General features: G+C 44.3%; 1 protein-coding gene across 1 annotated transcript in view; it reads left to right on the top strand.

Moving 5' to 3' along the window:
- Positions 1–25,116, top strand: part of TMED5 (transmembrane p24 trafficking protein 5) — a 204,232-nt gene extending 179,116 nt beyond the window's left edge. The window contains exons 3-4 of the mRNA XM_069641828.1: positions 6,179–6,365; positions 21,703–25,116. Coding sequence (XP_069497929.1) covers positions 6,179–6,365; positions 21,703–21,921 — 406 coding nt within the window. The 3' untranslated portion in view covers positions 21,922–25,116. The remainder of the gene's footprint in view (positions 1–6,178; positions 6,366–21,702) is intronic.
- The last annotated feature ends 1,611 nt before the right edge of the window (positions 25,117–26,727 follow it).

Raw genomic sequence — 26,727 nt, 5'->3', positions numbered from 1 at the left:
TATATATATATATATATATATATATATATATATATATCCAGAACTGCAATTACGCGGTTCACAGCGGCATTCCTCCATTTGGAATCCAAAGAATTGCGTTTGGCCATCATCTCTGTGAAAAAAGTCCTTTTCTTATTCAGTAGGTGGACACATAAAGAAAACAAACACACAATTACGCGTTTCACCCAAACCGAGCTTCGTCATATTGTGAATGGAACAATGGAATTTCTTTGCATTTAACCAATACTCATCAATGCTCTCCTTGGTTTAAAAACACTAGACTGCTAATTCATTGCACTCTCCTTAGCCTCTAAGGGCGGCCATGTTGAAGGTCTCTTAGGCTCTAATGTCAACATGTTATCATGTTCTGATCCCTTTGTTTACTGATATAAAAATGTATATATTTTATACTTTATTGCTACATTGTGCATATGATGTATAATCAAACTCATTAATTTTAAATGAACTATCGTGCAAATATTGCTGTTCAAAAGTTGTTCATTTTACTATAGCAGCTGTACTGATTTAATTGCTCAGTGCTTTACCTTAATAAAGTACAACGTGCTAGTACTCAATACATTGCTGCATTCATTTGCTACGTGCTTGCTGAAATAAAATGTATTATAATGTATGCACAAAATGTAATCTGTAGTAATACAGTAATCGGCATACAAATATGTATATTTGTTTGCCGGGAAATTTACTATGCCGCTTGATGTTAATTGTTGCAATTCATGTAACTTTATATCGAGACCTACCAAAGGTGCAACCGATTAACCTCACTATTCTTGGTGATGGGAGTTGATATTGATTTATTTACTTTCAAGGAATATTATGCATGTTCATTACTGTGTTTGCTATATTTGGTAAAGTGCTTCGTGCCTTAGATGATTTCAAATGCAAAATTGCAATGACTTTCTAAAAAATGTTCAAGAACATATAAAGTGCTCCGTGCATCAAGTATAATAAAACGCAAAGTTGCTATAGTTCTCTTAAGACATCATAATACATATTATGTCACATTTTTTTCATGTACAAAAAACATCAGTGCACAGATTTTATACCAGTTTCTTATCATGCCTAGGTTATACTTGTCTTCCCAATACCAAAGGAGGTCTAGTGTTTTTATGGGAGCCATTGTGTCCAAAGATTATTGTGATAAAAACTGCACGGGATTATTGCATGTACCTACACCTCACTTACTAAAAACGTATTAAAAAAAAATATCAGAAAAACATATTTCATAGTTTAAAAAGTTATTAAATCCTAGGTATTATGCCAATAATTGTTCAGTTTGCAGCCCCATTCATTGTTAGATTTTCTTTTCATAATGCAAACCATTTGTTGTGAAATGTCCATATTTTCACTCTGGCATCTAACAATCGCATCTATTCTTGAAATAGACAATACATGTGTAGTCCTTAAACTCATTCTCCTATAAACGTATAGAGCTCTTCATCCTTGTTGTGTCCTCCCGGGGATTTGGTATTATATTCAATTACGTATCTACTTTCCAATTGGCGTAACTGTCGCTCTCTATCCCCGCCTCTTGGATGTTGTTGAACATGATCAATGCCAAAATATTTTAACGACTCTGTTTCCTTTATGTACTTCTGAAAAATGTTTCGCTAGAGGATATGTCGGATCATTGTTTTTAATTGCTCTCAGATGTTGCAAAATTCTAATTTTGACTTCCAATTTTGTGATTCCTATGTACCAGAGGTTGCAACTACAACTGATTATATATATATCACACATTTTGTGCTGCATAGAATAGTTTTTGTAATTTCCACTTTTCCTCCTGTGCGTGGGTTCTTATATTCTTTAACATTTTCGACAAATTTGCATGCTTTACATTTTGCACATCTTTGGAAGCCTTTGAGTTTTTCTGAGAGCCAATTCATTTTAGTTTTTGTCTGAAACAAACTTGGAGATACTTTTGACTGTATGGTTTTGGCTTTTCTATATGTTACCATTGGATTGGTACTTAATAACCCATTAACATCATGGTCTTTCCTTAACACTTGCCAGTGTTTTGCCAATATTTTTCTCACATTTCTCGCTCCACTGTCAAAAGTTGTGATAAATCTTATCTTTTCTTTCTTGTGTGTCCACTTTTCTCCCTTTCTGTCATTGGTTTCTTAGATTTTTGTAAGGATTGTTACACTGAGTATAAGCTTGTTTGTACATATATATATATATATATATATATATATATATATATATATAATATATATTCAGTAAAAAAACTTTGTTAAAGGGACGTTCTGGTTCAAAGTAAAACCGAAAACCCCCTGAAATTGTCTGGCTCTCCCTTTTTTCCGTTTACTGACACATCTAGGCCACATAGTTTTCTTCAGTAACAGTCCGGAAGTAAAAATTGAAAAGGGACTATATTTGTAGACTTAGGGTCAAGTCACATCATATGAAACATATACATAGTGGAAGACACAGGCTTGAAAGAGAGCAATCCTTTCTGTGCATGAAGATAATCATTAGGGTTATCAGCACTTTCTCATAGTTTTATTTTTATTACTCTACCTTCCCTGTATATGCTCATATTTGTATACATTACTCCCTCTCCTTTCCTTAGGGTGCAGTCACATCATGTGATACACATACAATATGGTAAGTAGCAGCTTTGAAACGGAGCAATACTTTCTCTGCATAAAGACAATCAGTTAGGTTATGAACTCTTTCTGCTACTACTTCTGCTTTTTTGTTTACTTCGCTGTCCCTGTATAGACTCATATTTGTATGTGTTGTCTCTTTGTGTTTTGTCTGTAATAATTATGTATTAAGTGGGTTTTATTTACTTATTACATGTTTCACAGTACGCAAAACTCTAATAAGAAAGCAGTTATCATTTCACTATTCAACATGGCAAGATTATGAATATTGCACTATATCATGTATGCTGCACACACTGCCTATGTTTCTGCATGAGTAGCTTAGTATACTGGATAGAACTTCATTATAGAATGCTGTTTATATCAATGCTTTGCTTAATGCATTAGCTCATGATATTTATCCCCAATGATCCTTGACAGTTTTTGGTCAGCATTATAAGAATCGCTTGTACAGAGTTTTCATGAAAAGTAAATGCACATGTGATGTCATCAGTGATGACATCAATGACATTTGTGATGTCATTTTTGATGTCCTGGGTGTTAGTGTTAGCAGTGCACGGTGGCGCTAGTTATGGCTGCTTATCTTATCATAACTGCTGAATTTCAGGGGTTTTTCGGTTTTACTTTGAACCATAACGTCCCTTTAACAAAGTTTTTTTTACTGAATTTCATAGGTTTTTAGTAGCGCAACTTAACCATAAAGTCCTTTTCAATGGAGGAAGACCACTAGCATCCTAGGTTCTCAAAGTGGGAACCTGGGGTGGTAAAAAAAAGATTTTTTCTTCCCAAACCAGGACACCGCAGGCAGGCGTCCAGGTGTAGGAAGGAAAATCTTTTACCAAGATGGACACCAGGGAAAGGGAAGGCAGGGTGTATAAAAAGAACAGGGCATCGGCAGGGGGTCGGGAAGACCAGGCGAGAGACACGGGGCATGAGTGGGGGGGTAACACGAGGGAGACACGGTGCATGAGCAGGGGGTGGAAAGAAGGGAGACACGGGGCATGAGCGGGAAAGAAGGGAGACATGGGGCATGAGCAGGGGGTGGGGGTGAACAGGGGAGACACGGGCCATGAGCGGGGGGGAAAAGGAGGGAGACAGACACGGAGCATGAGCGGGGGTTGGGGGGATGATGAGAGACACACGGGGCATGAGCGGGGGTGGCCAGCGGGAGGGATAGAGAGACGGGGCATGAGCGGGGGGAAGGGATAGAGACACGGGCCATGAGCAGGGGGGAGGGATAGAGACACTGGGCATGAGTGGGGGGTGGGCGGCGGGAGGGATACACACAGCATGAGCGGGGGGTGGGCGGCCGGAGGGATAGACACACAGCATGAGCGGGGGGTGGGCGGCGGGAGGGATAGACACACGGGGCATAAGCGGGGGTGGGCGGCGGGAGGGATAGAGACACGGGGCATGAGCGGGGGGGAGGGATAGACACAGGGCATGAGCGGGGGGGTGGGCGGCGGGAGGGATAGAGACACGGGGCATGAGCGGGGGGAGGGATAGACACACAGGGCATGAGCGGGGGGGTGGGCGGCGGGAGGGATAGACACACGGGGCATGAGCAGGGGGTGGGCGGCGGGAGGGAAGGAGACATGGTGCATGAGCGGGGGGTGGGATAGAGACACTGGGCATGAGCGGGGGGTGGGATAGAGACACAGGGCATGAGCAGGAGATGGGCGGCGGGAGGGATTGACACATGGGGCATGAGCGGGAGGTGGGCGGCGGGAGGGATTGACACACGGGGCATGAGCGGGGGTGGGCGGGAGGGATAGACACATGGGGCATGAACGGGGGTGGGCAAGAGGGAGGGTTAGAGACGCCGGGGTGGGCGGCGGGAGGGATAGAGACACGGGGCATGAGCCGGGGGTGGGCGGTGGGAGGGATAGAGACATGGGGCATGAGCGGGGGGGTGGGCGGTGGGAGGGATAGAGACACGGGGCATGAGTGGGGGGTCGGCGGCGGCAGGGATAGACACACGGGGCATGAGCGGGGGGAGGGATAGACACACGGGGCATGAGCGGGGGGAGGGATAGACTCACGGGGCATGAGCGGGGGGAGGGATAGACACACGGGGCATGAGCGGGGGAGGTATAGAGACACGGGGCATGAGCGGGGGGAGGGCGGCGGGAGGGATAGACACACGGGGCATGAGCGGGGGGTGGGCGGGAGGGGGAGAGACACACGGGGCATGAGCGGGGGTTGGGGGGGGAGGGAGAGACACACGGCGTTCGTGTGCAGGCGGCAGATCCCGCTCCTCGGCCCTCCGCTGGCCACCGTGTGCCGATGGCGTGAGCGGGGGGCTGGAGGAACGGGGGAGACACGGGGCATGAGCGGGGGTGGGAGGAACAAGAGACAGACATGGGCGGACTTACTGTGCAGGTGGCAGATCCCGCTCCTGCTGACAAAGCCTCTCATGCGAGGAACAAAGGTGGCGGCCGTCTCTGAAGCCAGATGCACTGCACGCTTTCACTGCATCCAATGAGAGCACATCAGATGTCCGCGGACATCACGCAAGCTGCTTGCCCTATCACCGTCTTGTCCGCGGAGCGAACAGGGAAGTATGTCCGCGAAGCGAACACAGATATCACTAATTTTTTTCACTTACATTTTTGTCATTTTTTTTTAAAAACTGCTGGATGGATTTACACCAAATAAAGCAAAGCACGCTTTCGGGACCAAGCCGCCGCTCCTGGCGCAAATTTGGTGTAAATCCGTCCAGCGGTTTGGGCTGTAGGCGTGAGCAAAGTTTTTTCCCATTATGTCTATGGGAAAAAACAAGTTTTGGGACTCCCCCCTATAACTTTTCCCCCCGTGGACGAATCCTCTCCAAACTTTGCAAAGAAAAATTCAGAGTGGGCCATTTACTTTTTTTTACAAAGTTTGGTGAGGATTAGTCCAGGGGGAGCGAAGTTATAAGCCGCCCAAAAAGTGCTCTTCCTATGGAAACACCAACTTAACCATACCTACATGGCCACTACTACTGATATATAATATATATATATTCGCAAATAAATGCGTGGGAGACCTCCCGCAGCCCCCACCAATTCACCCCCGCCTTTATTACCCTAACCCACATCCCTGCGCAGACATTTACGGTGAAATTCATAAAACAGAATTCAATTCTTTTGTGACTAAATCTACTTTGCAGTAAACTACCTATACGCCAATACCTACTATAAAGAATTTCTGTTTAGGTTGATTAGTAATGGTGCAAGTATGCATTGTTTACGCACACCCCTACTACAGTCACTGGCCTAGAGTGATCATCATCTTTCCCAAATACTATTTTTCTCTTATTAAATCTGTATTATCCTGGTAGAGAGATACCACTATGCCCGGCAGGACGTGTGGAATTCCCACATTATGGAGACTATGCCACAACTTGGATACATTAACCACGTCAAAAGAGGACTGAGACTTATAGTAGTATGTTTGAAAGTTGCTCTTGTCCCATCTCTGGTTATTGTAATTCTAGTAGGTACTGAACCTGTTAAATGTCAATCAGATGAGAATGACATATAATGAAATATCTGATTTCCTTGCAGAGTGGAGACTGAAGAAGGTGATTACATGTTTTGCTTTGACAACACCTTCAGCACAATTTCAGAGAAGGTGATCTTCTTTGAACTGATCCTGGATAATATCGGTGAAGAAGATGGGAATGACCAAGAGGACTGGAAAAAGTATATTATGGGCAATGACCCATTAGACATGAAGCTTGAAGATATTTTGGTAGGTATTTGCCATCTTTTCATCAATCCTATTTACTTTCAGTGAAAATCATTTTGGAAACAGCTTTCATAAAAGCACAAGAAGTTAAAAATATGAATATTCTCTGCTTTTAAAGTGATCACATCAATAAGCTATAGACTATTGTGACGGTTAAATAGTTGTTGCTGCTTATGATGCGGATTCTATTTCATTGTTGAACTATTGACTACTGCTACTTTGATTTCTGGAAACAATGCAATGTACATAAAAAAGAAATGGGGTCATTCAGAAGCAGTAAAGTGCACATTCATCATGCACAGATAAAACATTAGCAGTAGCACATTTTAATGCACTGGGTGGCAAGTGGACTACATTATTAGTATCATTAATGTCAGTTCCAATAAGCAAAGACCTAAAACAATATTCCCTCAGTTTGTACAAACAAAAAAGCCTAAACCTTTTACATTGAGCGGTTAAAACCTAACTAGAAACTGGGTGATTATGGAGGAAAGAGTGCCAAACGCATTTTTCCTTAGTGTGAGGCTGCAGTGAAATTAAACAAGAAGATCTAAACTCTGTGTGGAATATTACAGTTGTCTTCTCCTACGAGTGTGGGGGGTGAGGGCAGAGAACAGAAAAGAGCACAGAGCCTGGTCTCCTATTTGTGGGTGTTAGCATTGCATTATCCCAATAATGCAGAAGCCGTACAACTGGGTGGGAGAGGAAGAGCAATGTTGGGAAGGGGGTGTACTGCAAATGAGCCATAGCAACATTATGGGGAAGGTAAAAGAGAAAATGCTAGTCAGGAGAAAAGGGATGAAAAGTTCAGGAGTGGTGTGAAGGCATCAGGAAGTAGACTCAGACAACAGAGTAATGTTTTAGCTATAAACCTTCATTAAAATCACAGTGAGGTGGGGGATAAGGCCTACCTTGTCCTATGCTGAGGTGGGATTTCCCTACCTAAATAAAACTAAAGATAGTCTGTGTCGGGAAGTCCAAAGTAAATATTTGTCTGTGTCCAAAATCTATGCTTGCTCTCACATCTATTCCTTCACACTTTGTAGGGATGTCAGCTTCAAATGATTAAGTACAAAAAACATGTGTGCACCCTTGCCCAATTGCGCATACACCAACAATTATTTCTTCAAATTGTTGTATCCATTGAAAGTTAGATATTTTATCAACACACCTGAAAGTTATAAATCATTTTTAATGATAGTATGCCAGCACATGTTTCGACCTTCCCATGAGGTCTTCTTCAGGGCGTTTCTTGATCCTAACCGTATTCAAGCTCTATACCAATTTTTCAGCCTCCCTTACTAGCTCTAGCCGACTATGCATCTCCTTTCTGATTTCCATACACTTGTGTGCTCATTGATTCATCATTCACAATGCTCTTCAGTACTGATTCTTTGCGAGCGATTGCGCTCCAAACAGCCCAATGACTCGACCTGCGGCAGTCTGCATGAACTCTACGGTCCAGGATAAAAAAAACTGAAGACAACCTCATTGGAAGGTTGACACACGTGTTGGCATACTACCATTAAAAATTATTTAATAACTTTCAGATGTGTTGATCAAATTATTGTATCCTTTAAAAGTTAAATATTTTAAGAAATAATTGTTGGTGTGTTTAGGATTCTAATCGGGCGTCGCACACTGGACCAGGACACTTGGCTTAGCCTGGGATGTGGTGCTCAATAGGAATACTTTTTCTTTAATTTCAACAAATTCAAATTGAGCCAGTACCCGACCTGTCTCACACCCCCTTTTTACAAATACCCCGGGTCACAATGGACCATGAACTAGGCCGGTTGGTGAAAAAACAATATTTATTTATTTTTAATATTCACAAAAAACACACAAATGTTCATGTTGGGCAGCAATCGCCAATGGGGTGATAATGACATTAGAAATGGAAGCAATGCACTTGGTTAACCTTCTAGTAGACCATATCCAAAGCACAAGTGAATAGGAGCACTTTTTGAATTAGGATAGGTAGCACCCAAGTTAAGGTTTTCCCCTGCAATGTTCCCTTAACCCACAAATAACCGAATTCTGAGTGGATAGAAAGAAGCAGCAGGTAGGCAGGGATAAGAGGCAGCAAACAGAATCAAAATCCGACCTTCCCTCACAAAATAATTTTAAACCCTTTGCAAAGGTCTAAAATGACACTTGGATTTTGAAAAATAATTAATTATATGTGTGTTAAATAATATATGTTAGGCAGAAACTTGTGCAGTTCCCTCTGGGACCACTGCAAAAGTTTTAAGTCTACAGGTGTTGGCAGTAAACCCACTTGGTAGCAGTCTGTACTACACAGATTCACTGTGGTAGCGGTGGCTGAGCAGTCAGACTTCCCTCAAGAAGAGTTAGGTAGTATACAGAGGATACATATTAGGTACAGAGGCACAGTAGTACAAGCAAACACTGACCAGAGCTAGGTGTAAAGTATAAACTTATTTATTAAAGGTACACTCATAAATTACACTAGCACATTGGAAAAGATAAGAAAGTCAAACTCAGTTACTATTACTCATATGTACATCCCTAAGCATTTGTTGGACAATTCTAAGTTAACACCACTTATTTCCAACCAGAGGTGAGCGCTTAACGTTAGATGGTACTCCAACAAGTATTACCAAAAGGGAGGGAAAAGGCAAAAATTAAAGAGAGCAGTAAGGTAAAACACTTTTCACATAAGGTTAGCAAAGACAGTCAATAGTGGAACAAGGGGAATTAGTTCGGGGCCCGCGTTGGAGGGAGCCAGGCGAAAATGTGCCCAAGATCACACAATGTCACAAGTCTTTGCAGGTGAGTAGAAAACGGTTTTACTATGGTTCTGAAAAGTTTAGTTAGGGTGTCCCAGACCTACCCAGGTTCGAGAGCCGAGGGCTAAATCTACCCCGTACAATCGGTGGCAAGGGAGGCCGGGCGGAACACAGTACCTTTTAAAAGTGGAAAGGATCCTCCAGCGGTGGTAGTCGTTCCTGGTAGTGGGTGCAAGTCGCGGCGTCGTCCCGAGGAAGAGGCGATCTCGTCGGGGAGGAAGGCTGCAGGTCGTTGCACTACCAGGGATGAGGCCAGCTGTGGAGTTCTCCGGTCACAAAGGATTTTTACCCCTCTTTCGCGGTTGAGGTAAAAAGTGGTATCCCGGTTGCCGGGGTGCTTGGCACAGGCAAGGCGGCCACTAGATGCTTCGGGACGGCGAAAAGAAGGCAGCAACTGGTTGTCCCCATCAGTTAAGGGAAGAAGACTCTCCGGCGGGAGATCTCCTCTGTCGTCGGGAAAAGTGGTGAGACGATTCTGCAGGGCTTCACCGGTGGTGTCGTCTTGGCAGGTCGGCTCGGCTTCTCCCTCTTCGGCTTCTTAGGTCCTGTGGCGACTTCTCAAGAACCAGTCCCAAAAACCCTGCTTTTATGCAGCAAACCCCCATTCATACAGCCTAGCTGTCACTCAAACATGCTAAGTGGTGAGCGGGGTGGCTCACCACTTGGGCCAATCACACTAGAGTGCGACCTGAGTTGGCAAGGCAACTCGGTTCAGGGTGCCTAAACCCCCTCCCACACCCCCTGTGGTACCCAGACAGAATGGCACCACTTTGGAGGGCTTCTGTGCAGAAGCCCGCCAAAAGTGGAACAAAGGCTCGACTCGGGTTCAGGGTTACTGAAGTGAACCTAGACGCCATTTTGGCGGCGAGTTCCGGCAAAAAATCCCAACCGGTGAATTTATATTAATTAAATAAACCGGCGGTATCTTTAACATTGCACCAAAAAGTGGTGCATCAAAAACCAATGGGAAATCCCATTGGGAAATATTCCGGTGGAATATTTCCGTGGTATCCACTGCCACCAGCCAGAACTCGGCGAGGGGGGACGGGACAGTACCCCCTCGACAACAGACCCAGGGGCAATCTAATTGCCCCTACCAGTACTTCCACAGTAAGATGGTTTGTACTGGTTAAGTTCCTAAGTTAAGACTAGTAAAGTCAATGGTAACTTTACTGACCCAGGGAGACAGTAGTCAGTCCCAGGGTGTGGAGTCTGTTTGGGGGTCTCTAAGACACCCCTGTGCTACTGCACTGAGGGTGCTGTGTAACACACATTCAAAAACCAATGATGGCCTATGGGGAAAATTACCCCCTAGCCCATAAGCACATAGCAAGTCACAGTAACACTCTCAAGTCATGTCCAAGAGTGAGGGTAAAAGAGTCTCACTCTTGGCAGGAGAAAAAAATAAACCCCACAAATCCAGCAAAGCTGCTGGGGGACTCACTAGGTTAGGAAATTCAGCCTAAACAGAGAATTCTTCCTAACAATATACTGTCACGATTCATGCCCCTGACCCCCTCAGGTATAACAGCCCCCTTGCAGCAGTGGGGCTAAAGCACTTCACACTGGCCCCAAGGGCTTTAAAATTCCATCAGAAACATACATGGAGTTAGTCCCGGCGCCTTTGGCGCTAGGGTCATTATCAGGAATAAAGCAATACCAGTTTTGGACCTTAATCCAACATGGAGGCCTATTATACAGCTCAGTTCTTTAGAACCAAGCCATGCTGTCTAGTGTTTTGGGTGTGGCTGGGCCTGGAACTACTTGGCCTGGAACTACTTTACCTGGGCTATTTAAACCACACCCAAACAGCAGAACACGCTTTGCGTTATTCTGCACTCCTGCAGCGTAACGATCACTGTGTCCAGCTCCTGCTCATCTGCTTCTTCGGCAGCCCGATCCTGAAGCCCTAAATCCGGATTCCATTAATAACCTGGAAGAACAAGAACAGCATTAGCGATCAAGAACACTTACCTGTGAAGTAACCGGCCTTGAATCCATCCTGCGCTTCGCTTACCTCGCCCATCTCCGGAGTTTGCCGCAACCTGCAAAGGTAAAGAAACAAGGACAGCTTTAATAACAATTCTTACCTGGGCAAGCAGTGAGTCCTGGCAGCACCATGCGCTTCTCTTACCTCGCCCATCTCCGGGTTTCACCACAACCTGCAAGGGAGAAGGAACAAGGTCAGCATTAACAAAGCACTTACCCGGGCAAGCAGTGCTTCGATCGCTCATCACTCCGGAACATCACTGCAACCTGTACACGGAAGAGAAGAGAATACAGGTTAGCAATTAACGCCAATAAACAGCGCAGCGCTCCGCATCAATAACTCACTGTGGTCTTTGCCATCGGCGCGGCAACTCTGAGATCGCAACCATCCCTGTAAAAACAGACATTGTTAGGGAACAGCGTAGTGGAGCAAAACGCCGAGAAGACAGAGAAAACGGAGGGAAAGAGACAGAATAAAGACAGAAATGACATAACTCATCTGGAAGACAGCAAGCAGAGTCGGAGTCACAGATGGTCTGGACCCGACATAAGGGCACACGGACCAGTGAAGCAACTAGGTCCACGGAACGCCCGCACCAACCACGCGCCCCTGCACAGAGACGCAGGACGGAGAGTGCAATGCAAAAAAACCTAAGGTGAGCAATAACCCCAAGGGAGGGGATTTGGACCAGAGGGAGGTTGGAGTCCACCCATCACAGAACCAGTATCTTAACCCTCCATTCTCCTCTTATAGGCGCTACCCAACGTCTGGCACATAACCAAGCAGAGAGGGGTCTGGGATAGCGCTTAAACCTCCATCCAGTATCGTGTGGCGCCCCCGTGGATACCAGGTGAGTGTAACATATACATATGTTTTATCACAGTATTAGGGATGTTATCTCACTATCAACCATCGGGCAAGGTATCACAAAAGCATACAGTTCACAAAACAGATTGAAATTGAAAACCCAGTGCAGCCGAATTCACACATGGAAAAGTTGCATTTTTGCTGGTTTGCAATTTTAAATGCAAAAAAGTGTTTTTAAAAAAACGGGTGAAAAACACTATCGGACTGCACAGCACAGGGACAATATAAAAGTGAAAGGAGGGCTACAGCTGGAGAATTGAGAGAGATTTGGAAGGTAGAATGAGGTTGGTTTTTAGAAAAATAGAGCAGTTAAAAAGAGAAAATCGGTTTTAAAAATGAAAGGCAAATTATACTTAAACTAATTTATCTAGACTATATTGTTAAAGAATTCACTACGTCAACCTTTTCCCGCCGTGTTCAGAGATGTCGGAATTACTTAAATTACTCCAAACATTACTGAGTTACAAGGTGAGGTGACTGAAAGAAATCCGCTAACACCAGGAAACAAGAACAAGGTGCACAGAAAATTAGAACAGTCTATAAAAGTTATCAGGGTATGAATAGCATTGCTTGGAGAACAAAGACAACAGTCAAGATGGGGTAGACTATGTGTTATGAGATGTGGGATACTCACAGTCCGCTCTCAAATTTGGGATTAGGAACAGTCAACCGGGTTCTGGACTCCAGGGCTCGGGTCACCAGGTACCGGCGGACTCTCCTAGCAGAGCAACAGCTGGGCCTGTCTGGTCACCGGATAATCAGGACAGCTGGATGGCAGGGTTGCAGCGGGCATGCAGTTAGTGTGCAAAGTCTGGTTTCAGGATGCTTCCCAAAAGAACCCCACAGCTTTTCCCTTTGGTTATTGGGATTTCTTTTAGTGGGATCTCTGGATTGAGGCCTTGCTGGAATTGTCAGCAATGCTTTGGCCTTGCAGTGGGATCTGGAATCGGCTGTGCTTTGGCTTGGCAGTGGGATCTGGAATCTGGAAAGATGAATGTAGAAGATCAGGAAAGCAGGCGCAGGACATTTAGGAAAGAGTGTCTAGAGTTTTGTCAGCCACCCTTTTTAAAGAGCATGGTGCCATCATAAAATTATACTGCAGGGCAGGCTTAGCTAAGCACGCCTCTAAACAACTGGATTGGTCAGGGGAGATAGTTACCGCCTTCCTCCCAGCTGGTTGGGTTTCATGGGCATGATGTCAGATTTATGATGGGAGTTTTACAATGTCCAGAACCTCCCACAGTTACTTTAGCTAAAATCCAGTTTTGCCATAAATGGCACATTTGTATAGTGGTAGCATTTTAATAAATTGCATAAGCAGATTACATATTTTGTGCAGAGCATGTCAGTCCAACTCTACAGTTTATCAGACTTTGTTTTGCTCTTCAACCAGTTTTTTTGCACTTTTTAGTGAGAAATATATTACTTTGATCCTATATGCACACCCAAGCTCAGTGCACGGTGAAAACCGAACTGAAGCTGCTAACAGTACACCACCTCCCACTTTCCTACGCCCTCTTCACCCACTAACCCACCCCCCACCTTTTTCTTTACAGATCGGACTGGAGACCAACTCCGTTGGTGACGGTGCGCTATATAAATATCTTTAACATTAACTTAAAATCCTATAACTTTAGGTGTGTGTACATAATAATTTTTAACGTTACATTGTGTGTCCTTTCCCCATGATTCACATTTTTCTGGCGTTTGTCCCATACATTTTATTGACAGCCAAGATATCTTATTTGAAAGCCACGGAAATTACATTTAAACTGTATAACTTTTACATTTCTGCGAAATTTTGTTGCAAAGACAAAAGTATTTAAAGTTTCTTAATAAAATAGCTGTTTAAACCAAATGGTCAGCATTGTCCTCCAAATATGATCATGCCTTTCCAGGCTAACCCCCCTCACCCCTTAGTCCAGGGTTGTCATGGAGTCTTTCTTTGAAGCTCACAGGAGGTGTGATGTTTCTTTTTCACATACTAGTGTCTCAGACTTTCTCTTGCAAGAGGCCTCAGCCCAGACGAAAGTCTGAGTATGTGAACTTTCTTTGTCTTGCTCAGTCAGTTTCCAACCTAGTAATTATCAGCCAAGTGTCCTGGAAGGGTATGGTGGTTCCCTTTTAGGGGAAGCCTTAGCTTAGCCAGCAGGAAAAAACTGTTTGAGCTTGCAACATCCAGCCAATACAGTTAAATTCCTGTAATTTCTTTGATTTTTGTCCGGAATCAAAAGAAGCCTGTTGAATAAAACATCCCATGTATGTTTCCCAGCAACAACCCCCTTTACATTGCTAGGTATGGACAAGTATTTATTCCACATGGTACTTTTAAAACAGGCATTTTTTTTTAGTTTGCAAAAGTACCTTTTTAAACGTGTGGTGACTACATTTCCCTTGCAAATACAATTTTCTCTTCCATCTGAATTCCCACATTGTTTTGTAGCCATAGTTAGCTTCTGGTATGCAGCAATGGGTTACAACACAGATGCACTGAAATTGGCATAGGCCCAGAAAGCCAGGGCCTTTTTGACGCATTGATCCTTGACATTTTGTAGCCAAAAAGTTAAGCGTTTCCCGTGTAGCTGTAGTAAAGCTTCTTTTGATTTCTTCAGATCTGAACAGCCTATCATTCAGGAATACTACTCTTGCCTGCTGGAGCACAATGTGAATGTGGATGGGCTTGACAGGGTTTCATCAATAAAAGTAGTGTGATGAGGAATCGGAGGAAAAGAGCATCACAGCGGCATCATTTTGAAATCTAAATATTTCCCTTTTTCAAATGAGAACTTTGGGCTTGCAGCAAAGCAGCGCTGCTTTTTCATTCCCCTTCTTGTGTACATGTAAGAACACCCTAGCAGGCTTTCTCAGTGTGCCCCCTTGTTCCATCCTGCCCAATATGTGCCTGGCAAGATGGTGCAGCCACCTTTTTGTAGCGGAAAAAACAGTTTTGGTGTGAGTAAGTGGTGCTCACAGGAGCCAGTGCAGCCATTTTGCTGCTTCTGCTGAAGTGCAGCTTGGTTATGGAAGGGAGTACAGGTGAGTGGGTAAATATGCCCCACAGGTGTATGTGCAATTGTTTAAGGGCACACGCATTGTTTTGTATTTTTGTTTAGTGGCTGGGGGCTCTAGTTACTTGTTGGTGACCATTGCGGCTACACTCCACCAAAGGTAAATTTCTACTTTGTAAATATAGGTACCAGCTCAGTGGGGTAGAACCTAGAACAGATGAATAATTGTTCAAACAAAAATTCTGAGTTTCTTCTAGCTCTTGGTCAGAAAGGGGTTCTCCATTCCCCAGGAGTCCAAATGGTTCAATATTACTCAAAAAGGGTTCCCTCCCCGAGATTTCAAGTCTCTCACTGTTTTTACACAATTCCTTGGGATTCTTCCCAGCTTTCAGGCTCTTGGCTCTTTCATCAAAATCATAAAGTTCAACTCTCTAGGTTCACAATGCACAGGCTTTTCTGTATATTCAACCACAAACTTATACATGTTTCAAGTGACTCCTGAGTGGGGTGTATACGGTCTAGGCTCAGTTATCGGGCTACACAGTCCACCCATTACTGGTCACGCAACCAACACACCCAATTGGCTTCTTTTCCACAGTATCACCACCACTGCTTCAGCTCAACAGTGGTATCTGACTAATATCCTCGCAGTCTTTTCCAACACTTGCCTTGTAACTTTTCACTATTCACTTGTTGAAGTATCACAACATTTTCATAGTTTTGCCACAACTTGTACAATTCCTCTTTTCCTTATGGCTTTAACTAATGTTTACTTTTTCACAACTTCTACGCTTCACAGTTCATATTTATTACAAATGCTTGCTTTTCTTCAGTTTATTTGATTCATAGTTCCTTTGTATCAGGGAATGTTTTCCTCTGCTTTCCATGCATGTGGCATTCACTCATTATCACTTTCCTTTGGTTCGGTATTCAATAAGCATTTCATTCATATTCGAAACAATGTAATAGCAAATTCTCAGTTCACTCTCATGCTGGTAATTTGCACACTCCTTCCAGGTTTCTCGTTCAGTTTCAACTTTACTGTGTTTCTGCTCTTCCGCTGCCTTTTCGATTGTTTTACAGTTCGGTATTCTCAAACCGCTCTTTTACGAAGTTCATAAACCTTCACGACATCGTATGCATCCAGCCTCTGTTTTACCATTCCAAAGTGGCAGTCAAATTGACTCGGCTTTCCGCTCACTCGCAAGCGTTCCGACCTTCCTTCACCACAGCGTCCCAAAGTCACTCCACCTCACTTGACTCAACGGGTACATTGTCTTGGTGTGTCCTTCTTTTCTCTGGTCGGTTCTTCATGGCTGCTGCCCCCTGTTAGGAGGAATTCTCATTCTATGGCTAAATTCCCTCACCTAGTGAGTCCCCCAGCAGCTTTGCTGGATTTCTGGAGTTTATTTTTTCCACTTGGTGATAGTCTGAGCCTTTTTCCCCACTCTTACCAGCGTTTTGCCATGTGTATTTCGACTGTTTGTGTGATCTTGGGCTCTGGAGCACACCACTCCATGAGCCCCACATTTTGTGTTACACAGGATCTTCAGTGCAGTAACACAGGGTCGTCTTTGAGAATTCAATCTGACTCCATTTTTCTGGCGCTGACTACTGTCCCCCAGAAACTTTTAAAGTTACCATTAACTTTATGTAGTCATTTAAAAACTACAGACGCAGTACACCCCATCTTACATGGAATACTGGAAAGGGTTCATTCCTATCCCTTTTTGTCTGTGCCTCTCTGAGCTTTGTTTTGCTCTTTTAACATTTAGACTTGACTGGTGGCAGTGGTATCTACCCTAACTTTTCTACTGCGATTATACTATATAAACTTGGTATTGTTCCAGGCTATTATATTAGCCTCAAACATAAACCTGCTTGACCAAATACTCTTTCTTTTGGCTCTGGTCGGGTTTTATTCGCCATTTCTTTTTGTTAAAGTCCTTCTTGTGTTTTACTTTGCGTGGTAAACCTGTTTTGCCTTCTTTGGTCACCGTCTTTCCCTCCTCTTGGCGCCTGGGTGTCTAGGTGGGCTGAATGTGAGGGCGGGGTGTAGTCACCCCCTGCACAGGGGATCCTAGGAAACCCAAGTCGCACTTTACCATGATTGGCTGAGGTGGTTGTCTGGGCCGGACAACCCCCCTGCTGCGTGATTGCAGCCAGGCTGTGTGAATGGGGGATTTTCGCATAAAAGGCAGGACTCTTGGGCTGGAAGTCGGAGTCGCCACTGGAACTACAAGGAACCGAAGAGAAGCGGAGAAGAAGACGGCTGCTGCAACTACCAAGTCCCGTTGAAGCCCTGCTGCAGTCCTGAGCCATCTACCCTTTGACGACCAGAGAAGCTCCAGTCCGGAGTCGTCTTCCCTTGAGCCTGGTGGGGTCAATCAGCTCATCTTCCACCGCCAGAGCATCCTCTTCATGGTCGAAATCTCTGCACACTGCTGTAGTGGTCCGGACAGCCATCTGAAGAGCCTCTTCTGTTTTAAAGGTGCGCACCCTTTATTCATGGTTGCTGCTACTGGCCTCATGCCTGGTTAGTGCAGCTCACTCCAGACGTCCTCCTTGTCCCCACGACTGAAGAGCCAGGAACTGTGAGGCTGCAGGAAACTGCCAGGAACAACTGCTGTGGCACCAGCTTCATCAGAGAATAAGGTATTGTGTCCGACTTCGAGGAACTAGGGTGAACCCCTTTTTCTCCTCATCAAAGGCTTGTCCTTCTCTTCCTTCCCTCTTATAACTTTTGCTTCCCCTTTTGACAATATCCAAGTACTCCTGGCATCCTTGAATCGTGAACTATCTGACTGTGATCACAAAAGTATTGCTGATGATTTTTGCCCCCAACTCTCTTTGGTTAACTCGGGTGCAAGTGTGTTTTTAACCCAGGAACATTTCTTTCCGCGGATACGAGTATCTTTAGTAAGACCGAAATGTCATTACTGTCAAAAAGTGATTGCATATGTATTCTCGGTAACGTCTTTTGTTTCACAACACTGGTCCGTCAAATCATAAGGTACTTACCTTGAGTTGCCTTATCCAAAGTGAATGAGTTGTGTATAGTGTGTTTTACGTGTGGTTTTAATTTAATCGAAGTGAAGAATTTTGCAAACCGATGGTCAAAAATAAATGTACTTTTACTTTTTAACCAGAAACCTTGAGTCAGTGTTTGCTTGAGTCACAGTAATTGTGGTCCTTTGTGTAATCTCTACTACTGCTCATTTGCTCTTGAGATAAGTCTGGCTGCTCCGCTACTGCTACCACTTTAACAGTGTAGTACAGGCTTGTACCAAAGGTGAACTTGAATTGCCACTTGTTGTCTTAATTGTGTGTAGTGGTCCCTAAGGGCACTGCACAAGATTCTGCCTAACACCTCTGGCTCAGCAGACCCTTCTTCTCGGGTCTCCGACACCTCGGGCTATTGGAGAGGGAGTCCTCTTTCCTACTGGAGGTCAGCAGCCTACCCCTGCTACCAGAGACCTTCCGACAATGCCAGTCACAGTCTGCTTCTGCTGGAGCTCCACGGCGTCTCACACCCGTTTCCCTGCTTCTTCCTCGGGCCTCTCTGTCTGCAAGCATTCCACAGGAGTTCTCTCCATTTGCCTCAACTGAGTGGGCCGTTTATACCGCCCCTTTCGCTTCAGATGCAGGCCATTCATGTTGATTACACAACAGTCTTGGTACTCGGCATCCCTCTTCCTCGTCCCAGTACCGGAGTGGTGGTAGTGTGTGTTTGAACGAATAAAGAATGAATACCTGTTCCTCTGTGGTTCTTCCCAGTCTCGGTACTATAATGATATAATGGTTGATGGTTTTCTAACACCATACGCAAGGGATTGGGAATACCCCATAAAAGCATGGGGAAAATCTGATTCCAGATGAAAGGGAAATTGGGGATACCATGTCTCACCCAAGGGTGTCTCACCCCCACTCTCTAAGTCTCCTCCCAGGTGATCCTCCCTCGCATATCCCCCCCCCCCCGGGTCAGGATCCCAAAGCTATGGCCTTTCCCTAGCCACCTGAGGGGGGCGAGGATATTTTGGGGAAGGAAGTGAGGATGCCCTCAGATTCCTCATAGTGGACAGAGATACAGCACTAGGTTGCCCTTTTTGTTGCTACAAGGTATGATAGGGTGGATAGTATACAAAAGTAAGAGATGTGGTCTAGGGAGAAAGTTCAATGAAAACCTGGAAGGAAAGAATTTGGGAGAAGAAAATTGTGGATGGAACAACTGAGATGGTTAAAGGTGTAGGTTATCTAACAGATTGGATAGAACCGTGAATAGTGGAAAATAAGGCAACGTGTGATCTACGGAGGGGGCTGGGTGAGTAGCTGGTGTTATGAGTTTGTAAAGATATAAGAGGCTGTTGTGGAAGTGTTATCTTTCTTCTGAATGAATTGATGGCCTTTAGATGGTTTGTCAGAGTTGATCCAAATAAGTGGATACACAGACCCTTTCATGGTACTGCCAATATGCAACCTCCATGGGATATAGTGCTACTGCGCACTTTCAATATTTGGTGACTCTAGGTAAAAAAAAGTATGAGCAGACCCCAAATTGCAGATGATTCCAAATGAAAGGAAAATGGGGTTACTGTCTCTCATCCTCACTCCCCAAGTCGTCACCGCCCAAGTGATCCTACCTTGCATATCCACCCCCTAGACTCCGGATCCAAAAGCGATGGCCTTTCCGGGGACACCGGGGTGGAAGATATTTAGGCGAAATAAGTGAGGACGCCCTCAGATTCCTCAAAGTGAACAGAGATATAGCAATAGGTTGCCCTTAAAAACGCCCAATAAAATAAAGTCCTTGGAGCAAGCAGAATGTGACCACGAAGCCAGGAAGCACCCACAGACAACTGAAGCCCACCGGTAAGCCATCAGTAGAGGTCGGTGAAGCCGGGTTGGTTGGCGGGAAAACCAAAAGAATCGAGTCACGAAAGAAGGGCCTGGGACCTGTGGCGAGTTACTTGCCTCCAAGGGGGTCTTCATAGTTACAGTACCTGGCAGGCTAGTATACCAGGTGAACAGAATCCCAAGCGAAACAAGTGCTTGTCTTTGATCTGCATCCACAGAGACGATCAAGGCCTCCAAGGAGATCTTCAAAGTCACAGTACCTGGCAGGCTAGTATACCAGGTGGACCGAATCTGATGAGAAATAAGCGTGAGTCTGGGACGCACACCCACAACAGAGGTTCAAGCAGAATGTGATTTTATTATAGTCACAGTAACTGATAGGTTTCACTTGATGTGGGTATTTATCTGTGGAGAGCTGCAAAGGTAGAGAAGAATAATACCTCTTCTTTGCTGCAAAATCTACAGTCTACTAAGGAGAAGTAGAGAAACCCATTGTAGTGAGTCATTCCTTGGGTAAAGATTGGACAAGCTATATGATACTAAGAAGTAGAATAATTTAGGAGGTAGGAGTCATCCCCTCTGGAAAACGGTCAGATACTGTGACGAAACCAGAGGAAAAGGGTAATGTTTCCCTTTGGCAATATTGTACATAAAAAACACAGGAAACCGGGGATTTTGAGGTGGGTGGGGGGATGAGAGGGGAGGAAGACATCCCGCCGGGCAATTATATAAGAACATGGCGTTGGATCCTCACCAGAGTCTTTATTTTTTGTTGCTTTAGAATGTTAGGGACAGAGGTAGGATTTTACACAATGGTGGACATTTATGCTTTTGGGCATCCTGATGGATTCCCTAGATCGTCAGTTGAGGCAGAGAAAGCCTCTTAATGTTATGTTAGGGAGAGGTAGGTTTCTCCTTTTCTAATTGACGAGTGCAAGTTTATGCCAACCAGTATGCCATGCCAATGTCCGTCTCCTCCTGATCCCTTAGAAGTGTTTTTTGAGGGGTCAGGCGATGTGGGAGGTGTCTTAGTCCAGGCTTAATAATGGTGTTAACATTGGAGGTGCATACTTTGAGTTGTCCATTTATTCTACAGATGGGTGGCTACAGTGGGAATGAGAAACGCCACAGTTTCTCTTGCTGTTCTCTCCGTCCTTATCCCTCCCAGTGTATATATAATTATATAATTGGTTATTTAGAACGTGCTTATATCCCAGAGGTTTCTAAGTGCGGACCCGGTGTGCAAATCTGTGTTGCTCTGTCGTCTTGCTTGAGTGCGTTGCCCCTGAGCTAATCTCCTGAGACAGACTATCCTTGTGAGATCTTAAGTACAGACTATTGAATGCACAGTAAATGTTTAATAACAAAAATGTAATGGAGTTACTACTTATTTTATACTCTTTCTAGATTTGTTTAAGGTGAGGGTAAAAAGTGAATGTTAGCTTCTTGTTACGTGTTTGTGGGTCTTCTAGAACAGAAGTACAATGCAAACACAATTCACCTGTCGTGTAAGCGCCTTACAAATGCACAATAAATAAATAAAATAAATACATTTCTTTTTAAACTAAATGGTGATTAAGTAGCAGGTACAAAGAAGAAAGCTGTACCAAATGGCTGGCTTCGCTGTAAGTCTTGTTGAACTCTTGGCTATCTAGACAATTGTCAGTTTCCCTGCAGATTTATTAATAGATGAATTGGTTGATTGTAAGCTGTATTTTTTAATGTGAATCAATTCCGTTTCAAAGTCCAATAAAATCAACTTTCCTTAGGAATGTTGTCAATATTTCCTTGTCTTTTCTTTACTACAGGAAACGATGAACAGTGTTAAGGCCAGGCTAAGCAAAAGTGTCCAGTTGCAGACACTGCTCAAAGCCTTTGAAGCTCGAGACCGAAACATACAAGAGAGCAACCGCGACAGAGTGAACACTTGGTCCGTGATTAACCTGGTAGTGATGGTGGTTGTGTCTGCCGTCCAAGTGTACATGCTAAAAAGCCTGTTTGAGGAGAAGAGGAAAAGTAGACCATAATGGTGCTGTTATTTTTTTCTTTCTTTTATCGGACAACTGTTTTCTGGTCAATAAAGGTGTTTGGAAAAGAGGAGGGATGTTACTGCTGAGACACTCTTCTGAAAATATGTTGCATTTGCCACATTTCTAATGCCTAAATGACTGCAACTTCGCCTACCATGCAGGCTAATCTTCCAACTAATAGGTGCAACCGTGCGAAAGAGACTTTCATGATCTATTATATGGATTTGTTTTGTGCGTCTTTTAAATAAAAATCTATTCCCTTCAACCTTACATAATGCATCTTTTAAAAGACAGGTTGCACAGCTTAAAAACCTAGTGGTCAAACTAAAATATGGTTAAAGGCTGATGACCAGTTGTTAGTCTTCATAGTGTTTGTGATATTTTAAATCCTGGGCCTCTTTTAGTAAGCACACAAGATTTTAGGAAATCTTTTCTTTGTATGTGAAAATAACGAACACATCTGTTTTTCTCAGATGTGAATCTTGTAATTGTGTAAGGTAAGCTGGATATGTCTTACCTAAAAGTACGATGTTTCTACTCTGATATTTGTTCATGAAGGCCACATTTGTTTCTTAAGCCTAGTGCATAATTATGATTTTCATCTTGAAACATGCCAAACAAGGCATCCTGTTCATTGAAAGGAAGAACATGCATAATTATCAGCATTTAAAGAAAAAGGTCTCGGTAAAATAACAGTACTATTAGTTGGTTTTATCATGGTCACCTTTGATTTCTGTCAAATTTCCTTTTGTTCTCTACCTTTACTACCAGTTTGGAAAAGGAAGTGTGAGGAATATCGCCCTGGATTTTGATGGAGCAGCGATGGGCTGACACTATTACTACTTCCCAGTAAAAGTCACTGAGAGAAGCCCCCCATCTCAATAACAGGGTGGACCACTATTGATATAGTACCTGCCCGAGTATATCGGGGCACACTTGCTGGCCTTTGTTACTGTACAGTCCTTGATGGAAACTTGTCGCCCCTTTGTTTCCAAAATGGTGACCTGGGAAAATTTGGGATACTGAGATATCCACCTATCCCCCCTCCCACCCCCAACACCCCCTATGCCATGTAGAAGTGCCTGTGAATCACTGTGAAGTTCCCCATGCATCTCTAAATGGCATCTGCATAAACGTTCATTGTTCATTGCTATTGCCACTACCCGGAAGGGGGCACCATTGTTTTCACTTGGATGTGGCATCGAATGGAAACGTCTGTCACCGGTTTCCTATACTAATCTCTGCATTGAATGTCAGTATGAGCGTTCATTTTTTTGCACATGCTCTCACCAAAAATGGCAAAGAAAAGTTATTTGAGAACGGGACCACATAAACAGGGCAAATGCTCGTTACTCTTAAGGAATGTAATGAAATGGATTGAAAACATTGCTATCATTACTGTAGTTGGCTTGAATTGTTCTAGTTGATTTTGAGCCAATTTCACTATTGTGTAGCCACGCTCCTGACCAGTCACACATGGTTTCTGCTATATCCAGTTGCTGGCATACAGGATTTTGGACATCTGCTTAAGAGCGTGATGAAAATCCTAGGGTGGATCCTGCAACTGGGCATTATCTTCCAATAGTGCATATTGATTTCAATTGGTAGTTTCATTTAACAGTAGAAGATCCCTTGCTTCATCTGTTGGGCATGTATGTAGTGCATTGTCTACAACCCAAAGGTAGGAAACGAATCTATCCGAAACCATTTGTAACACTTGTGTAAATCAGGGATAACTGCTTTGCTCACTACTGTTCAAACTTGGAGAGATATGTCTTGAACCGAACCCAGAAGATAGTTGTTTTTGTGGCCCAGGCCCTTCAGAATAAAGCAAGCGTGATATTTGCTCCAAGGCGCGGTCTTAAGCTTATGTTCATGAAATATGGATTTGTACCATTGTAGCTCACAGCAGTTCAGTTTTCGGTGATAACCTTGCTGCAATGTAGTCTTTCCACACATCTTGACGAGGTGAATAGTTGATTCATTGTATGGGGAGATGGTATAGAAAACTGCAACTTGATGTATGTTCATGTTTAGTCATTGTATCGAGTCGATTATTTAAAGTGTTCCTTTAATGAAACCCCCACGCTTGAGTGAACCATACTGTATTTGCAAACTGTGAAGAACCAGTTTCTTCTGAATAACCCATGTGATCAAACCGGTTCATCCCTAGTAGGACTAAAGCACGTTGAATCTGCTCCGCTTGCTTGTCTTCCTGGTTACATACACTGAAATAACTCAGCAGACGCGTTACACAACCAATCGACGACTTGCACTTCACGGTTGTCCGTGTGTTTCCTCTCTAGAACCTGTGTCTGATTGGTTTATTTGCTAGGTCTGAGTTATTAGGATGTGCTGTCCTGCACATGAGCCAAAATGTTCTGCCCAAAGTTACACATTGCTATGCTACTGCCAAATATGGATTTGTCTTGTTCTCAAGAAGTCTGAAAAATAAAAATGTTCTCAAACAGCACGCTTTGTGAGCTCCATGGCAGGTGCTATTCATGTAATGGCTTTGTGGACTGCACCTGGAGGTGGGAGTGTTGGGGCTTTGCGTGTTGTGAAACAGATATTGGTTGCAGGGCTGGTGTAGGTTTGCATCTGCTTTTAGGTGTGGGTCACAGCGTTGAAAGATTGGGTAACATTGATTAAAGTGGTTTCTGTGGGTGGTGTTGATTCTATTTTGGTTTTAGGGCCTTTGCAGTTGGTTCCTTTGGCCCTGGAAAGACTGTTTTGGGGAAATGTGGACTGCCTGTGCTTTATGTTGGTTGTGGAATGATGATGGAGCAAGAAGAGTTTCTATTCCTAAGCCAGTTGCATGTCATTCCATCAGTCGCATTTTTAGCAGCAGTATTGTAATGCTTTTAAAGTATTGTTTTTATTAATTTTTCTAAAATGGGGGAAATGTTTTTCTTCTATCAACGCCACTGAATTTCTTCATTTTTTTTTTTTTTGGATTTTCTTTTTTAATATATGATGTAAAAGATGTTCACTTTACACCAATGCAGATATATAGTTTTTCTCTGATGTAAAGCCATATCGCCCACTGGGACATACTGCGGGCTAACAACACTTGTTGCTTTCCTTTTTTTGCTGCACAATGTGGCCATTGTCTCTAGTGTTTCAGGAAGAAATTATCCTAGTCTGGATATAGGCATTAAAGATCAAATAAAAACCACTTTGACTTTAAAACACGATGGTTCGCTCTGTTTGAAATGATTGCTCACCCAGTGGATATGCTGAATAGAAGAAACTAAGCATGTGTCTATGACTGATGGAAATGGGTCATTAGAAATCTGAACAGCCATATAGGAGTATAATATGATATGGCATTTATAACGCGCCTATACACAAGTGTTTCAAGGCGCGATGAGGCAAGGGAGGGGGAACAAAGGGAAACCAGACAGCGATCCTACTAGGCCAGGTGTCATTCAGATCGCGCAAGTGCATGGGAACGGAAAGGGGAAAGTGCAGTACAAGGGATAGTAGAATAAATAAGATAAATAAAAGCGGCCAGCTGGTGGCAAGTGAAAGGTAAGTGCAGACATAAGTGCTGGTAGGGGGACTGTAAGGATGAGGAAACCAGTCCCCAGTTGAAGGGGTTGCCAGGGAGGCAGTGCAGGTGGGCAACTGGCAGGCCTGGGCCCGAGATCAGAAAGAGTGGCCAGGTAACCAGTGCAGTTTCTGTCAGGAAATTCAACAGGGGAGAGGGGGAGAGAAAGCGGAAGCAAAGAGGAAGGTTTTGAGGTGCTTCCGGAACTGGAGATGGTTCTCAAGTTTCAGGGAGGCAGGGAGGCTGTTCCTGAGAGAGGCCCCTGCCGAAGAGGGAGATCTACCACCAACTCGTTGCTTGGAGAAGCGACTGACCCTGAGGGAGTTGGAGGCGGATGAGCGAAGAGCTCGAGAAGGAAGATATTTAGGAAGAGAGAGTTGAAGGTATTGAGGCCCTAGGCCCCAGAAGGCCTTGTGGACAATGCAGAGAGTTTTGAACTTAATCCTCGCAGCCACTGGGAGCCAGTGCAGAGATTTCAGTCCTGGAGAGATACGATCCATGGGCTTGAGGCCAAGGACAAGTCTTGCAGTGCTGTTCTGGATTAGTTGTAGAAGCCGGAGAGTAGAGGCAGGCAGATTTAGATAGAGGCTGTTACAATAGTCCAGCCTAGACAGAACCAGGGTTCTGGAGACAGTGAGCTTCTGGGGGAAGGAGAGGAAAGGAAGAATACCTCTGAGGAGATGCAGCTGGTAGTGTGACTTCTTAGAGACGTCAGAGATGTGATGACAGAAGGAAAGTGTGGAGTCGAAGATGACCCTGAGGTTTTTTGCCTTGCAGGTGGGAGTGGGAAGAGGGCCAAGAGAGGCCAGCGAGAGAGCTGCACAGAAGGAGGGAGTGGGTGTGCCGATGAGTATAATCTCAGTCTTACGGGCATTAAGGCAGAGGTCATTGGCGGCACACCACTCCTGTATGGCAGACAGACAGTGAGAGATGAGGGAAGGAGAGGAGGAGGTCGAGGGTAGCCTGAAAATTAGCTGGGTATCATCCGCATAGCACTGAAAGTTGGGGCAGAGAGCGGCGATGCGGTGGGCAAGGAGTGCCAGGTATTGGTTGAACAGCCAGGGAAAGAGGTTAGATCCCTGGGGGACACCACGGGTAGAGACCAAGATATCGGAGAGGAAGGACCCAAGTTGGATCTGGGAGGGTCGGTCGGAGAGGAAAGAAGTCAGCCATGCCAGAGCCTGACCATTGATACCCAGGTTATCACAGAGACAGTTGAGCAGGATGGCATGCTTGACCATGTCAAAGGC

Source organism: Ambystoma mexicanum, chromosome 1q, assembly GCF_040938575.1.
Source record: "Ambystoma mexicanum isolate Mex_15411 chromosome 1q, UKY_AmexF1_1, whole genome shotgun sequence".
NCBI classification, from domain to species: Eukaryota; Metazoa; Chordata; class Amphibia; order Caudata; family Ambystomatidae; genus Ambystoma; species Ambystoma mexicanum.
Note: the sequence above shows the minus strand (reverse complement) of the source record. Positions and strands in the feature narration are given on the sequence as shown.